The 17,470-nt window shown below is 42.9% G+C and overlaps 1 protein-coding gene across 1 annotated transcript in view; it reads left to right on the top strand.

Annotated features, from left to right (window-relative positions):
* Window positions 1-17,470, top strand: part of ctif (CBP80/20-dependent translation initiation factor) — a 179,628-nt gene that overhangs the window by 23,434 nt on the left and 138,724 nt on the right. Inside the window, exons 2-3 of the mRNA XM_045692788.1 lie at window positions 6,413-6,650; window positions 9,313-9,384. Of these exons, the coding sequence (XP_045548744.1) occupies window positions 6,468-6,650; window positions 9,313-9,384 (255 nt within the window). The 5' untranslated portion in view covers window positions 6,413-6,467. The remainder of the gene's footprint in view (window positions 1-6,412; window positions 6,651-9,312; window positions 9,385-17,470) is intronic.

Below are 17,470 nucleotides of genomic sequence, written 5' to 3'. Positions count from 1 at the left end.
GAATATGTGGACAACAACAAATACCTGGGTGTCTGTTTAGACTGTAAACTCTCCTTCCAGACTCACATTAAGCATCTCCAATCCAAAATTAAATCAAGAATCGGCTTCCTATATCGCAACAAAGCATCCTTCACTCATGCTGCCAAACATACCCTCGTAAAACTGACCATCCTACCGATCCTCGACTTCGGTGATGTCATCTATAAAATAGCCTCCAACACTCTACTCAACAAATTGGATGCAGTCTATCACAGTGCCATACGTTTTGTCACCAAAGCCCCATACACTACCCACCATTGCGACCTGTACGCTCTCGTTGGCTGGCCCTCGCTTCATATTCGTCGCCAAATCCACTGGCTACAGGTTATCTACAAGTCTTTGCTAGGTAAAGCCCCGCCTTATCTCAGCTCACTGGTCACCATAGCAGCACTCACCTGTAGCACGCACTCCAGCAGGTATATCTCACTGGTCACCCCCAAAGCCAATTCCTCCTTTGGTCGTCTTTCCTTCCAGTTCTCTGCTGCCAATGACTGGAACGAACTGCAAAAATCTCTGAAGCTGGAGACTCATATCTCCCTCACTAGCTTTAAGCACCAGCTGTCAGAGCAGCTCACAGATCACTGCACCTGTACATAGCCCATCTGTAAATAGCCCATCCAATCTACCTCATCCCCATACTGTATTTATTTATTTATCTTGCTGCTTTGCACGCCAGTATCTCTACTTGCATATTCATCTTCTGCACATCTTCCATTCCAGTGTTTAATTGCTATATTGTAATTACTTCGCCACCATGGCCTATTTATTGCCTTAACTCCCTTATCCTACCTCATTGTATATAGACTTTTTGGTTTTCTTTTGTTCTACTGTATTATTGACTGTATGTTTGTTTTACTCCATGTGTAACTCTGTGTTGTTGTATGTGTCGAATTGCTACGCTTTATCTTGGCCAGGTCGCAGTTGTAAATGGGAACTTGTTCTCAACTAGCCTACCTGGTTAAATAAAGGTGAAAAAAATAAATAAATAATAATGTTTAAAGCAACAGGAGATGTTAACAATCAGACTAGAAGAGGACGTGGGTCTATATTGACCCCACCCACAGTGAGGAGGATGGTTCGAGTGGCCAAAAAATCTACAAGGATCACAGATGGAGAATTGCAGACATTAGTTGGGTCTTGGGGTCAGAAAGTCTCCAAAACTACGATCAGACGCCACATACATAACCACACGCTGTTTAGGAGGGTTGCCATAAAAAAGCCTTTGCGGTCATCAAACAACAAACACAAGTGCCTACAGTTTGCCAAACGGTACTAGAACTTTCAATGGGACCGGATTCTATGGTCAGATGAGACCAAAATATAGCTTTATGGAAACAAACACCAGAGGTGGGTTTGGCAAAGACAGAAAGATAGATATGCAGAAAAGTACCTCATCCCCACTGTGAAGTATGGTGGTGGTCGTTGATGTTGTGGGGCTGTTTTTCTTCCAAAGGCCCTGGACAACTAGTTAGGATACATAGTATCATGGACTCCATCACGTACCAGCAGATGTTAAATCAAAACCTGACTGCCTCTACTTGGAAGCTTAAACTGGGCCATGGTTGGATCTTCCAGCAGGACAATGAACCAAAGCACACCTCAAAATCAATAGAAAAACTGTTCACTGCCCACAGAATCAAGGTTTTGCCATGGCCATCCCAGTCCCCTTGACCTAAACCCCATAGAAAACCTGTGGGATGAGCTGAAGAGGAGAGTCCACAAGCTAGGACCTGGGAATCTGAAGGAGCTGGAGAGATTCTGTATGGAGGAATGGTCTCAGATCCCTTGCCATGTGTTCTCCAACCTCATTACGCATTATAGAAGACTCAGCTGTTATCTTGGCAAAGGGAGGTTGCAGGAAGTATTGCATGAAGGGGTGCCAATAATTGTGGCACACACACACACACACACACACACACACACACACACACACACACACACACACACACACACACACAGTATATTTGAGGAAAATATTTGTTTTATGATAATACATTTTCTTTCAATTGTTTTACTTTGATTAAAGGTTAGATTTTTGTGAATATTTTGAATGAAAGAGGATAAACAATAGACATTTTCACAGCCCATGTTGCTCATATTTACCAAGGGTAAGTTTAGACATTTCTAACATACTGCCCAAATAAAATAAAAAAATTAAAAAGTAGAGATAAAATGAAAGATGAATCTCTTGTGAAGTTTTATAACTTTACTTACAACATTTGATAAAATATGTGAGAAGTCTGGACTGTGCTTAATAGAGGGTACTGAGTGTACTCTTTAAGCCCACGGGTGTTCCAAGTCAGCCCACCTCTCAAATAATCCCATTTAATTCACTTCCAAATTTTCAAAACTTAACTGAAATGTCTTATGTAAAATGTGATGTATATTAACCCCCCCTAAAGTTCTAAAAATAAACAGATCGTTACTATTCATCATGAAATGAGATCACAGAGATCAATGTGGATTTAGGCTTTTGTTCTTGTCAACCAGTTCACACCTGATTTAACTAATCATAGACTTCAGTCAAGACATACTGAGTTGAATTAGTTGGGTTATTGCTTGTTTAGAACACAACCCTGTACCCACACTGGTCCTCTGTGGATAACAAGCCATGCAACACAACCCTGTACCCACACTGGTCCTCTGTGGATAACAAGCCATGCAACACAACCCTGTACCCACACTGGTCCTCTGTGGATAACAAGCCATGCAACACAACCCTGTACCCACACTGGTCCTCTGTGGATAACAAGCCATGCAACACAACCCTGTACCCACACTGGTCCTCTGTGGATAACAAGCCATGCAACACAACCCTGCACCCACACTGATCCTCTGTGGATAACAAGCCATGCAACACAACCCTGTACCCACACTGGTCCTCTGTGGATAACAAGCCATGCAACACAACCCTGTACCCACACTGGTCCTCTGTGGATAACAAGCCATGCAACACAACCCTGCACCCACACTGATCCTCTGTGGATAACAAGCCATGCAACACAACCCTGCACCCACACTGGTCCTCTGTGGATAAGAAGCCATGCAACACAACCCTGCACCCACACTGATCCTCTGTGGATAAGAAGCCATGCAACACAACCCTGTACCCACACTGATCCTCTGTGGATAAGAAGCCATGTTTTAGCCTTGTGCTTGACATAGCTTACCTTGTGTTAGCCTTATAGTTAGCTTTGTGTGCCAGTCTTCCTCTCTCTATGGTCAACTGGCAATGAGACAAGCCATCAGTGGAGTTAGCATTAGCCTCATCCGCTAGGCTAATCAGGCCATGGTATGAGTGGATTATATTGACACTGTGATTTTACAAAAGCCTCAGGCAGGCCTGAACATAGGCCTACCACTACACCACTACGCAGGCTGCTCTGCTCCCATAATAAATCCTCATGGCCTGGCGTGGGGTGGTTGTGTGGGGTGGCCTGGCATGACCTGGCCAGTGCTCAGGCAGGGTAGTGATGTAAATAAGCTTAGCAGCAGGCCTCAGTCATGTGACCACCAACACAGGCACTTAACTGTCAGATCACAGACTGGGAGAAAGGGGTGATAGATGCTGGGTTCTAAGATGAAAGCTTTGTCCCTCTACATATCTGACTGTCTGGGCTGGGGACAAGGTTAGGTAGGTGACACAGACTGGAACTAGGCCGTTGTTCTACTGCCTGCTGGGCATGGGTGGAGGAGTGAAGGCGGATTGGCTTTGAGGAGGGGGCATAGATTTTGGCTACTGACTTCATCTGTCTGGGATGTAAACACAGTGTCACCCTGCTGGCAGAGTATTGTTAACACAACTGTCTGGGATGTAAACACAGTGTCTCCCTGCTGGCAGAGTATTGTTAATACAACTGTCTGGGATGTAAACACAGTGTCTCCCTGCTGGCAGAGTATTGTTAATACAACTGTCTGGGATGTAAACACAGTGTCACCCTGCTGGCAGAGTATTGTTAATACAACTGTCTGGGATGTAAACACAGTGTCACCCTGCTGGCAGAGTATTGTTAATACAACTGTCTGGGATGTAAACACAGTGTCTCCCTGCTGGCAGAGTATTGTTAATACAACTGTCTGGGATGTAAACACAGTGTCTCCCTGCTGGCAGAGTATTGTTAATACAACTGTCTGGGATGTAAACACAGTGTCTCCCTGCTGGCAGAGTATTGTTAATACAACTGTCTGGGATGTAAACACAGTGTGTCCCTGCTGGCAGAGTATTGTTAATACAACTGTCTGGGATGTAAACACAGTGTCACCCTGCTGGCAGAGTATTGTTAACACAACTGTCTGGGATGTAAACACAGTGTCTCCCTGCTGGCAGAGTATTGTTAATACAACTGTCTGGGATGTAAACACAGTGTCTCCCTGCTGGCAGAGTATTGTTAACACAACTGTCTGGGATGTAAACACAGTGTGTCCCTGCTGGCAGAGTATTGTTAATACAACTGTCTGGGATGTAAACACAGTGTCTCCCTGCTGGCAGAGTATTGTTAATACAACTGTCTGGGATGTAAACACAGTGTGTCCCTGCTGGCAGAGTATTGTTAATACAACTGTCTGGGATGTAAACACAGTGTGTCCCTGCTGGCAGAGTATTGTTAACACAACTGTCTGGGATGTAAACACAGTGTCACCCTGCTGGCAGAGTATTGTTAACACAACTGTCTGGGATGTAAACACAGTGTGTCCCTGCTGGCAGAGTATTGTTAATACAACTGTCTGGGATGTAAACACAGTGTGTCCCTGCTGGCAGAGTATTGTTAACACAACTGTCTGGGATGTAAACACAGTGTCACCCTGCTGGCAGAGTATTGTTAATACAACTGTCTGGGATGTAAACACAGTGTCTCCCTGCTGGCAGAGTATTGTTAATACAACTGTCTGGGATGTAAACACAGTGTGTCCCTGCTGGCAGAGTATTGTTAATACAACTGTCTGGGATGTAAACACAGTGTCTCCCTGCTGGCAGAGTATTGTTAATACAACTGTCTGGGATGTAAACACAGTGTGTCCCTGCTGGCAGAGTATTGTTAATACAACTGTCTGGGATGTAAACACAGTGTCACCCTGCTGGCAGAGTATTGTTAATACAACTGTCTGGGATGTAAACACAGTGTGTCCCTGCTGGCAGAGTATTGTTAATACAACTGTCTGGGATGTAAACACAGTGTCTCCCTGCTGGCAGAGTATTGTTAATACAACTGTCTGGGATGTAAACACAGTGTCTCCCTGCTGGCAGAGTATTGTTAACACAACTGTCTGGGATGTAAACACAGTGTCACCCTGCTGGCAGAGTATTGTTAATACAACTGTCTGGGATGTAAACACAGTGTCTCCCTGCTGGCAGAGTATTGTTAATACAACTGTCTGGGATGTAAACACAGTGTCTCCCTGCTGGCAGAGTATTGTTAATACAACTGTCTGGGATGTAAACACAGTGTCTCCCTGCTGGCAGAGTATTGTTAATACAACTGTCTGGGATGTAAACACAGTGTGTCCCTGCTGGCAGAGTATTGTTAACACAACTGTCTGGGATGTAAACACAGTGTCACCCTGCTGGCAGAGTATTGTTAATACAACTGTCTGGGATGTAAACACAGTGTCACCCTGCTGGCAGAGTATTGTTAATACAACTGTCTGGGATGTAAACACAGTGTCTCCCTGCTGGCAGAGTATTGTTAACACAACTGTCTGGGATGTAAACACAGTGTGTCCCTGCTGGCAGAGTATTGTTAATACAACTGTCTGGGATGTAAACACAGTGTGTCCCTGCTGGCAGAGTATTGTTAATACAACTGTCTGGGATGTAAACACAGTGTCTCCCTGCTGGCAGAGTATTGTTAATACAACTGTCTGGGATGTAAACACAGTGTGTCCCTGCTGGCAGAGTATTGTTAATACAACTGTCTGGGATGTAAACACAGTGTCTCCCTGCTGGCAGAGTATTGTTAATACAACTGTCTGGGATGTAAACACAGTGTCTCCCTGCTGGCAGAGTATTGTTAATACAACTGTCTGGGATGTAAACACAGTGTCTCCCTGCTGGCAGAGTATTGTTAATACAACTGTCTGGGATGTAAACACAGTGTGTCCCTGCTGGCAGAGTATTGTTAATACAACTGTCTGGGATGTAAACACAGTGTCACCCTGCTGGCAGAGTATTGTTAATACAACTGTCTGGGATGTAAACACAGTGTCATTCTGCTGGCAGAGTATTGTTAATAGGTACGTTGTCATGAATGAAAACAAAATCCTACTTTATCTGATTGACTCACTAACTTAACATTTCTTGACTCAACATGAAGTGATGTGGAGAGGTTGTTGCCTGGTTTTGTTTTGTTTACAAATACGCCATTTCTCTCTGCAGGTCCCTCCCTCCTCCTTCCCTCCCTCCCCCGCCAGGTGGCAGGCAGCAGGTTGCCATGGAGAACTCGTCGGTGGCGTCAGCGTCCTCAGAGGCTGGCAGCACGCGCTCGCAGGAGATTGAGGAGCTGGAGCGCTTCATCGACAGCTACGTGCTGGAGTACCAGGTGCAAGGCCTGCTGGGAGATAAGAATGAGGCAGACCTGGACGGAGACAACAAGCCCAAGTCCCACATCTCACAGGTTAGCTGAAGCTGAAAGGGATCAGAGCCAACATGGCTACAGTAATGATAACGGTCATGGCTAAAGATTAAGATCCAACATGGCTACCGTAATGATAACGGTCATGGCTAAAGATTAAGATCCAACATGGCTACCGTAATGATAACGGTCATGGCTAAAGATTAAGATCCAACATGGCTACAGTAATGATAACGGTCATGGCTAAAGATTAAGATCCAACATGGCTACCGTAATGATAACGGTCATGGCTAAAGATTAAGATCCAACATGGCTACCGTAATGATAACGGTCATGGCTAAAGATTAAGATCCAACATGGCTACAGTAATGATAACGGTCATGGCTAAAGATTAAGATCCAACATGGCTACAGTAATGATAACGGTCATGGCTAAAGATTAAGATCCAACATGGCTACAGTAATGATAACGGTCATGGCTAAAGATTAAGATCCAACATGGCTACAGTAATGATAACGGTCATGGCTAAAGATTAAGATCCAACATGGCTACAGTAATGATAACGGTCATGGCTAAAGATTAAGATCCAACATGGCTACAGTAATGATAACGGTCATGGCTAAAGATTAAGATCCAACATGGCTACAGTAATGATAACGGTCATGGCTAAAGATTAAGATCCAACATGGCTACAGTAATGATAACGGTCATGGCTAAAGATTAAGATCCAACATGGCTACAGTAATGATAACGGTCATGGCTAAAGATTAAGAGCCAACATGGCTACAGTAATGATAACGGTCATGGCTAAAGATTAAGATCCAACATGGCTACAGTAATGATAACGGTCATGGCTAAAGATTAAGATCCAACATGGCTACAGTAATGATAACGGTCATGGCTAAAGATTAAGATCCAACATGGCTACAGTAATGATAACGGTCATGGCTAAAGATTAAGAGCCAACATGGCTACAGTAATGATAACGGTCATGGCTAAAGATTAAGAGCCAACATGGCTACAGTAATGATAACGGTCATGGCTAAAGATTAAGATCCAACATGGCTACAGTAATGATAACGGTCATGGCTAAAGATTAAGAGCCAACATGGCTACAGTAATGATTAGTGATGCACCGATATTACATTTTTTGCTGATACCGATATCTGATATTTTCCTTGACAAAAATAACGATACCGATATTTAACATTTTAGAGGCCTTTTTAAGCATTCTAGTACAGTTAAATAGTTAACACACACATGGACGCAGCTAGTTAAGTAAAGGTTACACACACACCACACTGACCAAAAAGTTATTTTGTTGGTGTTTACATATGTCCCCATTACCAGTAAAACATAATCAAAACCTATTTCTTTCACTTACTTGCTGTGCTGTTTGGTTGTTCATTTGTTCAGTCGTTTCATTCTCAACCAGAATTTCTATGTAACGCCGTTTGGGTCTTTGCCTGTCAAAAAAGATACATGTCAAAAAACACTATTTGACGTGTCAAAAAACACTATTTGATCAATCAGGACCTGAATATGATCACACTTCACATAATAATTTAACACGTTCATACATTTTTTACGTAGTTATTACACATTGATTACATTATCACTCGTATTTCATGTCACAACGATTCATCGATACGTCTGCTATGATGCTGGTAAAGTTGTCTCACACACCTACAGTGCTGGTCATAAAAAAAGCTAGCTAGCTCATGGATGCAAACAATGTTCTTCCCCCAAAACATATCATAACATCTGTTTCAGTAGCTATAGTTAGCTAACTATCTAGCTAGGTGTCATCACCTAAAATAACCCTAATTTACAAGACAGTTATGATTTGATTAATGGTGGTCGGACCCATCTATGTGAAGCTAGCCACAATAAGGATTAGCCACAATAGTGGACTTTGCGCACTTGGTAGTGTGTACTGGTGCTTGACCAGTCGGCGAAAGCCAACATCACCCACGACAGAGAACGGTTGATTGTCAAGGGCAATGAATTCCATTATCTTGGCTTTAATGGATTTCGCCTTTGAGTTGTCTCGCTGAAATTGTCTTACTCTTTCAAATGACTGCTCGACTTGTTGACTGCTAGATGCATGGCAGCTTTGCCATCGGATTTTAAAATCGGCGTTAAACTAGACATTGGGCCGATACCGATGTTGCCATTCTTAGCTAATATCGCCCGATTCTGATATATCGTGCATCCCTAGTAATAATAACGGTCATGGCTAAATATTAAGAGCCATCATGGCTACAGTAATGATAAGGGCCATGGCTGATGAACCAGAGCCAACATGGCTTCAATAAATGCAAATGTACAAAGCATTAAAAGTACTAGAAATAATCAAGGTCATGCTGTTATGATAATGCAGCTGTTAAAACTTCTGTTGATCTTCCTATTGCACTGAAACCCAAACCTGGCTGCTCCCATACATAAATACACAGTAAACTGGGGTAGTTTACCCCATGGGATATATTCCAAGCTGAGCAGCATTCACAAAATAGCCAAGCTAAAATTAGTGGACCACACGGACCAGCTGGTAAGCAGAGGGAGGAGGAGAGATTTGTAAATGTCATTCATTACACCAGGACAGAATTGTCTAAAACAAGTCATTCTCTCTTCCTGCCCTTTGTAACTTCCTTTCCCTCTCTCTCTCTCTCTCTCTCTCTCTCTCTCTCTCTCTCTCACCTAGTGGACAGAGGACTGCAATGACAGGAAAGATGGGAGTTGGTCATCCTCACGGGGGAGGGGCTCCACCAAACCGGTGAGTTCCTGGTAATCTGGACTGTGTATGGCATATAGGCTGGCTGAGGATGAGTTTGGATCCCTGGATAGTACACACAGCTGTGCTGAGGCCCCATGTCCAATACCCCACCCAAACCCTTTCCTCTCCTGCCCAACCCAACTCTGTCATTGACCAGGGTGGAAACGAGCTCTCAATGACAGCAAAGGTTACTAACGTATGGCTCCAGTTAAAAATACATACAGCACAGATATTGCTTCTGTTTCATTGGGTATCCACTTGTCTGCTTATATAGCAAATGCCCATAGGACACAACCATCAAAAGCAAGCGTCATACTAAAAGTGAGCAGATGCATTTTGATAGTAACTTATTTCCTTTCTGATGATGGTATATGACATATCTCAGTCCAAGGCTCTGCCGAAGTGTAGGATGGATGAAGACAAGTGTTCATCATTTGCTAATTGTAGGCCTAACTAGGTGTGTGAACGTTTAAATGTTAAAACGTTTAAACAATATTAGGATCTTTAATGTTAAGAAAAAACCCTAACTGAAAAACAATGATTTTTGTATTTTTTCCACAAAATTTAAATCACAGTGCAGTTATCATAAAACACAATTTTCCGTGTTATAACACAACCAAAGGATGGGCTATAAAGGGGAAGTTGAATATGAAGCAATATGAAGTAGATGCAGAAAGTAAACAGCGTTGTGGGTCAATTTCCGCAACAACTAAGAGTGTTGACGTGTGAGGCTCAACTTCTCTGCTGTCTTGGTGCCCTGGCTACCACACTAAACAGAGTGAAGCAAACCCGTGCACATGCACAGATACTGTGTGTGACTGTGAGAGCCAAGTGTTGCATCTCACTCATCTCAGTTTCCTATTCATTGATGACAGGCCCTGCTTTACTGAAGTTGCGAGACATTGCAAGCCAATATATAGTGAGATACAACATTCCATTGCGAAATGCACCTTTTGATTGCTGATATATAGGCCTAGTGCACGGTTCTGACAGTCTGCCTGGTAACCGACCAGCCTTTACTGTGCCCCTCCCCCCTCTCTCTGTCCCTCATTCGCTCTCTATGAAGATGCAAGTGTTTCTGTTCTCGGAAGTATAGCAACCAATCTCCTCTGTTCCAAAAATACTTCTGAGTTGATTCCTAGCGGAATCTAATCTTGACACTCAGAAATGGGAGTCGACACCGGGAGTCGACGTGCAAGTAGTTGAGAAATCTATTATTTTGACAGCAACTCCACGCCACTACATCGTCATCATTAACAGTTGGCAGAGAAAGGCAAGCAACTAAGTTCTGTTTGACAATACTTTGAGAAGTTAAATGAGGAAATGCAAACATTGTGAGGTGGCATTGAGGTACAGTAATGGTAGTATGGGCGTGGTAATGGTAGTATGGGCGTGGTAATGGTAGTATGGGGGCGGTAATGGTAGTATGGGGGCGGTAATGGTAGTATGGGGGCGGTAATGGTAGTATGGGGCGGTAATGGTAGTATGGGGCGGTAATGGTAGTATGGGGCGGTAATGGTAGTATGGGGGCGGTAATGGTAGTACGGGGCGGTAATGTAATGGCAGTACGGGGCGGTAATGTAATGGCAGTACGGGGCGGTAATGTAATGGCAGTACGGGGCGGTAATGTAATGGCAGTACGGGGGCGGTAATGTAATGGCAGTACGGGGGCGGTAATGTAATGGCAGTACGGGGGCGGTAATGGAATGGCAGTACGGGGGCGGTAATGGAATGGTAGTACGGGGGCGGTAATGGTAGTACAGGTGCAATGCTTAACCGTCTGAAAGGGGAGCACCGTGAGTCCCAAAACGTTGCTGGCAGCAAAGCCACTGCATTGTGAATTCAAGTTGAGTTTTATGCATTTTTCTTAGTTTTAACCGAAAACCGATAACATTTTCCCAGTTGTCACATCCCTAGGCTTAACTGAGTTTCCACTGGGTGGGTTGCTGGACAGCTGGTAATCTATCCAGACTGGCTGGTCGTAAATTGACACCCTCTCACTAAACCTCTCATATTTGCATGGGCTTTATGGTGCCAGTGATAGTCTTTGTATAGCTAGTAGCTAACCTGGGATGTCATGGTACTCTAGATTAGAGGTCGACTGATTCTGATTTTTCAACACCGATACCGATTATTGGAGAACCCAAAAAATGTATACCGATTAATCGGCCAATTTTTCCATATATTTGTAATAATGACAATTAAAACAATACTGAAATAAAAATGAACCCTTTTATTTTAACTTAACAATCTATTTCGTCTCTAATGAAACATGTTCAATTTGGTTTAAATAATGCAAAAACACAGTGTTGGAGAAGAAAGTAAAAGTGCAATATGTATCATGTAAGAAAGCTAACGTTTAAGTTCCTCGCTCAGAACATGAGAACACATGATAGCTGGTGGTTCAATATTCCCAGTTCTTCAGTATTCCCAGTTCTTCAATATTCCCAGTTAATACGTTTTAGGTTGTAGTTATTATAGGAATTATGACGTGTCGACTATTTCTCTCTATACCATTTGTATATCATATACCTTTGACTATTGGATGTTCTTATAGGCACTTTAGTATTGCCAGCCTAATCTCGGGAGTTGATAGGCTTGAAGTCATAAACAGCGCTGTGCTTCAAGCATTGCTAAGAGTTGTTTGCAAATGCAGTAAAGTGCTGTTTGAATGAATGCTTATGAGCCTGCTGCTTCCTACCACCGCTCAGTCAGACTGCTCTATCAATTATCAAATCATGGACTTAAGTATAATAAACACACAGAAATACGAGCCTTAGGTCATTAATATGGTCAAATCCGGAAACGATCATTTCGAAAACAAAACCTTTATTCTTTCAGTGAAATACGGAACCATTCCGTATTTTGTCGAACGGGTGGCAACCATAAGTATAAATGTTGCTGTTACATTGCACAACCTTCAGTGTTATGTCATAATTATGTAAAATTCTGGCAAATTAATTACGGTCTTTGTTTGGAAGAAACACAGTTTGCAACGAGCCAGGCAGCCCAAAGAGAGGAATTGATGTTTATGGTTAGGTACATTTCTGCTACGAATGTGCTTTTTTCACGAATGCGCTTTTGTTAAATCATCACCCGTTTGGCGAAGTAGGCAGTGATTCGATGATAAATTAACAGGCATCGTATTGATTATATGCAACGCAGGACAAGCTAGTTAACCTAGTAATATCATCAACCATGTGTAGTTAACTAGTGATTATGTGAAGATTGATAGTTTTTTATAAGTTAAGTTTAATGCTAGCTAGCGACTTAAATTGGCTCATTGCAACCACAAGGTCCTTTTGACGCTGCACTCGCGTAACAGGTGGTCAGCCTGCCACGCAGTTTCCTCATGGATTGCAATGTAATCGGCCATAATCGGCGTCCAAAAAGGCCGATTAACGATTGTTATGAAAACTTGAAATCGGCCCTAATCAATCCGCCATGCCGATTAATCGGTTGACCTCTACTCTAGATGTTGTTCTGTCTATGCTGGAACTGAAATACACTTCCTTTTTTCCCCTGAGGGGCTTGTATAACTGTTCAGTAGGGTACACCACCTTAACAAAACATTTTGTAACGGAAAACAAAAATCTGTGTTCTTATTGGACAAGTGTCTGCTGATGTCACGCGGTGCTAGTCCAGAGTGTGGGCTTTCCCCCATGTGCCGCCTCTGGCTTTGTGTCTGCGCCTGTTGGCACGACAACCTGGCAGAGTGGGTTTGCCCCTGAATGCTGGCACAGGGTGCAGGGAGAGACACACCCGTCTCCCTGGCTCTCGCTGTCATTTCCTGTCTCAACCAATGACGTGCGGTTGTGTTCCAATCTTATTGTGGTTGTGTAAGACAAGGCCCACTGCTTGCACAGGGTAAGCCCTCTGTTCCCCACCTGGGCTGCCAGATCAGGTTTCATGTGCTGATTCCTGTGCACCTTCCCACTTACACCAGAGATCTGTATATAATGATGAGATGCTCATGTCTCCACTCTAACAATTGGAGTCGTTGTCCCAAAGGCAGGAAGGTAGGTGGACAAGCTTAGGTTCAAAATAAGCCCAAAGAAACACATTGGGCTTATTTTGGACAGATTTTGTCGCGAGTGAAACCTCTTGTTTCACCTCTTCCTCTCTGTTTACACACACACACCAAGCCCCTGCCACTTACAACAACAATGAGAGAGAATTCCTCCTCTGACAAGTGGCTTCAACTCTATTTACCTTTGAGGTTTGGTCCATCAGAATGGGTCATATGGACACTGAAACACATTGAACATTATTTTACTGTAATAGAGGTGAAGTGAACCTTTCTATCTACACCCTTTTTATGTCTCAACTACTCAGATAGCGCGCAGAGCAGACACTAGTAAAACAGCACTATCAGTGAACATTGATTCTGGAAAGTGTATGCTCAGTTTGTTTTGCGGCATTGTGGTACCGCTAGCAGCATTTTAGCCAAAGACTGTTATACTAGCTGTCTAGTCCGTGTTTTATGAATGAGCTATAAGCACAAATCACAATTATGTAAGGAAATGGCAACTCACTCTTTATTCTGAGAAATAAGATAGGCCTCTTAATTTCAACATGTGAACAAAGTGGACAGACTAGCATGCTGTTCAAACAGCTGGAGACAGACAGACGGGTGAGGTCAGAATACTGTTCTACCTCGTTAGCTAGCAAATAGGCTTGTGGTTGAGAGATTGTTGAGACCTGTGTTAATGTTCTATAATGCCTGCTATAAGAAGTTAGTCATTTATTAGTGAATGTGCATTATGCACGGTTCTGGTTACATTTGTAACAAAAAGGGCATTTTCATAGACTGACTTGAAAGCCAGATCGGTGATTATTTGATAGAATAATGTAATGATTAGTGGGTCTTATCGTTGTGGAAGGCTTGTATTTAGCCTAGGTATAATTTCACGAGCCCTGAATTCATTTAGACTGTTTTTAAATGCAGTTTATATGACCTTTTTAATTGTACAACCAAGCTTATTTAGAGAAAAAATATAGATCGTAAATTTGAAAAAATCTAGATATGAGTTTTAGGCCGTATCGCCCAGCTCTATGGTAAGTCTACATTAGTAGACTTCCCATAGGTGACTGAGGTGTAATGAAAGAGATTTCTTTCTGGGTCAGTATTAATAGTTTGTACTATAAGTGATAAAGGCAGAAAGAAGAGATTAGATGATACCGTCACACAGAGATGAAGTGACTGTGTTAGAGGAGAGCGTAAACCACAAGGCTGCTCCAGGACATGAGTCGGTTTGCCCTCTGGTCCTCTGGGTACACACTTCATCCTCTGCTGCCTGCTTTGTGCTTCACTTTCATTTCAACTAAGCAGTTAGAGCCCTTTCTAAGCCCTTGTTTGCACACAGAGTGCTTGAGGCTGTCTTGTGGACGACTGGTTGTTCCTAGTCCGGTAAAGACATGTCTGTTAGAGGGTTATAGGTTAGTGTGTGGTGTTGTGCATCTGTGCCTGTGTCACTTTCTGAGGGAATGATTAAGGGCAGCAGTTTTCAGGGCAGCATTGTAACTGAATGCTTTTACCTTTGTCTGGGATCACAGAGGATCTAGGTCTGTTTAATCTCAATCTGTTAGGTCTCGTGTTGCTCCTATATTTCTCTAAGCAACCGAGAGCTATGCATGTGCTGATCCGGCACTATAAGGATGTATTGATTTTAGCCCAAACTGAGGACCAAATGGCACCCAACTCCCTCCTTATAAATGTAATAAAAATAAATAAAAGATTGAACCTTTATTTAACTAGGCAAATCAGTTAAGAACAAATTCTTATTTACAATGACTGCCTACACCGGCCAAACCCGGACGACGCTGGGCCAGTTGTGCGCCGCCCTATGGGACTCCTAATCACGGCCAATTGTGATAGAGCCTGGATAAAGTGCGCTACTTTTGACCAGGGCCCATAGGGGGACACAGCCCTAGTCTTTTTTTCCTCTCAGCTGTTACTGTGGACTCACAAGAAAGGGAGAGATATTATTCTTCCTGTCATCGCCTGAAAGATCTTTCACTTCCCACCAGGGATTGGAACCTAAATGATTTATCAATCGTTTCATTCTGAACAGAACCATTTTCTTTTGTTTCTGTTCCACTGTTCCGACCAGCAAAATAAAGTTCTGAACCGGTTCGAACCCTGAAAAAGTACCGGTTTATATTTTTCCTTTTTTAACCTGTGAAATAATGTGTTTAACCTTTAGCTCATGAAATGACTTCACCAATCAGTGCAGATAGAGCAGGCAAGATAGTTGTTTACATGCGTGGTAGACGGACAACTGTTGCCTATTGCACAAGATGTGACTGAAATGTTATGGGTGGGGAGAGAGGGTTGAGGAGCAGGCTTGAAGCGCTGGGCATCTTTTTATGACATCATCTGAATTAGGTCCACAGAATTATATCTAGGAGGAGTGGATTTTATGAAGGAACTTTGAATGTCCCTTGAGCGAGCTAGCTAACAAGCTTGTTTGTGCATTGCGGCACCAGAATTAAAAACATGTCTTACCTTTTTTTTTGTATTTAATAAATCCAACGTGAAACGTGATAACTAGGCCTATAGTGTCCTTAACTAGCATTGAAAAAGTTAATCCATTCTAATCTAGCTAATAAAAAATCTCTCTCTCCATCTTCTGACGCTTCTAACATCAGTACAGTAGCCTACAGTATGTTTCAGAGGGTGATGGACAGGTAACCTAAACACACACTGACAAAGATTTCCAGCTTGCAGGCAGAGGCTGGAATACGTTTGTGAGTAAGGGAGGGCTTTGCTGCTGTTTTTTTGGTAGGGCTAGAAAAACATTATTAACTTCTGTTCCGCAACAGTATGGATCACTTTCTTTCTCGGTTCCGTTTCTGTTCTTGAAATATTTAGTTATTTTCCTGTTTTCTGTTCTGTTCCCTGAACCGGTTCCAACCCTTGCTTCCCACACACGGTAACCCAAGGCTGTCGTTGAGGTGGATGAGGCGGCTCCATTAAGTCTGACAAATGACTTGAGAGAGGCACTGATGAAATAATCAAATGACAGGAAATTGAACGTTACATCCAGTCACTCCCTTGCGGTTGTCTGGGAGGGAAGGGGACACCAGTCTAGAATCCCCCAGCCAGCCAGCAGGCAGAGTCTGTAGTAGGGTATGGGACAGAGAGGTGTGTGTGTGACTGATCGTGACCACTGGATCAAAACACTGACTGTAGTCAACTTGTTTCAATCATCGAGAAGGCGGTTCTTTCTACTCAGCTCAGCAGCACACAGTCAGAATGGTCCTGGCTCTCCAACACAACCAATGCCCCCCCCCCCCCACCCAAACCAAGATAACTTGCGTTAAACACAATGGAAAAATAATTTGGAGTACCTTAAATGATATCATGGGCAGAAAATCGTTCTTTGAAGTTCATGTGTCATTTATAACGAAAACTTTCAATGACTATTTCACTAGTAAAGTGGAAAACCTCAAGTGAAATGACAACATTGAACCATCCTATTGTTGTTTTAAAGGTGTAGTAATGAAAGAAGGATTGTGGTTTTGGTCAAGTCAGTGTGTGAGAGGTGGAACAACTGTTACCCATCAATAATGATAAGCCACCAGGTATAAACAACCTTAACGTGAAACCAATCAGTTTGCTGCCTGTTCCTAGTAAACTGATGGAGAGAATTGTGTTTGGCCAAATACAAAGCTTTTTTTCAGAGAACTACTGACTTTCAGCATGCATATAGAGAAGGGCACTGAACTTCTATTGTACTGACTCAGATGACTGATGATTGGTTAAAATAAATGGATCATCACATGATAGTTGGAGATCATTGTTAGATTTCAGTGCAGCCTTTGATGTTATTGGTCATCTATTGTTATAAAGTCACTTGCTATGGTTTTACATCACCGACCATTACATGGTTGGAAAGTTATTTATCCAATAGAACCCAGAGAGTGTTCTTCAGTGAAAGCTTCTCTAACTTCAGATATATACAGTGTCTTGTCCTTTACTCTCCTCTAATTCTACAAATGATTTGTCACTGGTCTTCCACCTACCAAAGCTGCAGCTGGCTCAAAACAAAGCAGAATGCCTTGCCCTTAACGGCACATACAG

The sequence above is a fragment of the Salmo salar genome, chromosome ssa13 (genome assembly GCF_905237065.1).
Source record: "Salmo salar chromosome ssa13, Ssal_v3.1, whole genome shotgun sequence".
Classification (NCBI taxonomy): domain Eukaryota; kingdom Metazoa; phylum Chordata; class Actinopteri; order Salmoniformes; family Salmonidae; genus Salmo; species Salmo salar.
The sequence above is the reverse complement of the archived record's forward strand: the minus strand, read 5'-3'. Positions and strand labels throughout refer to the sequence as shown.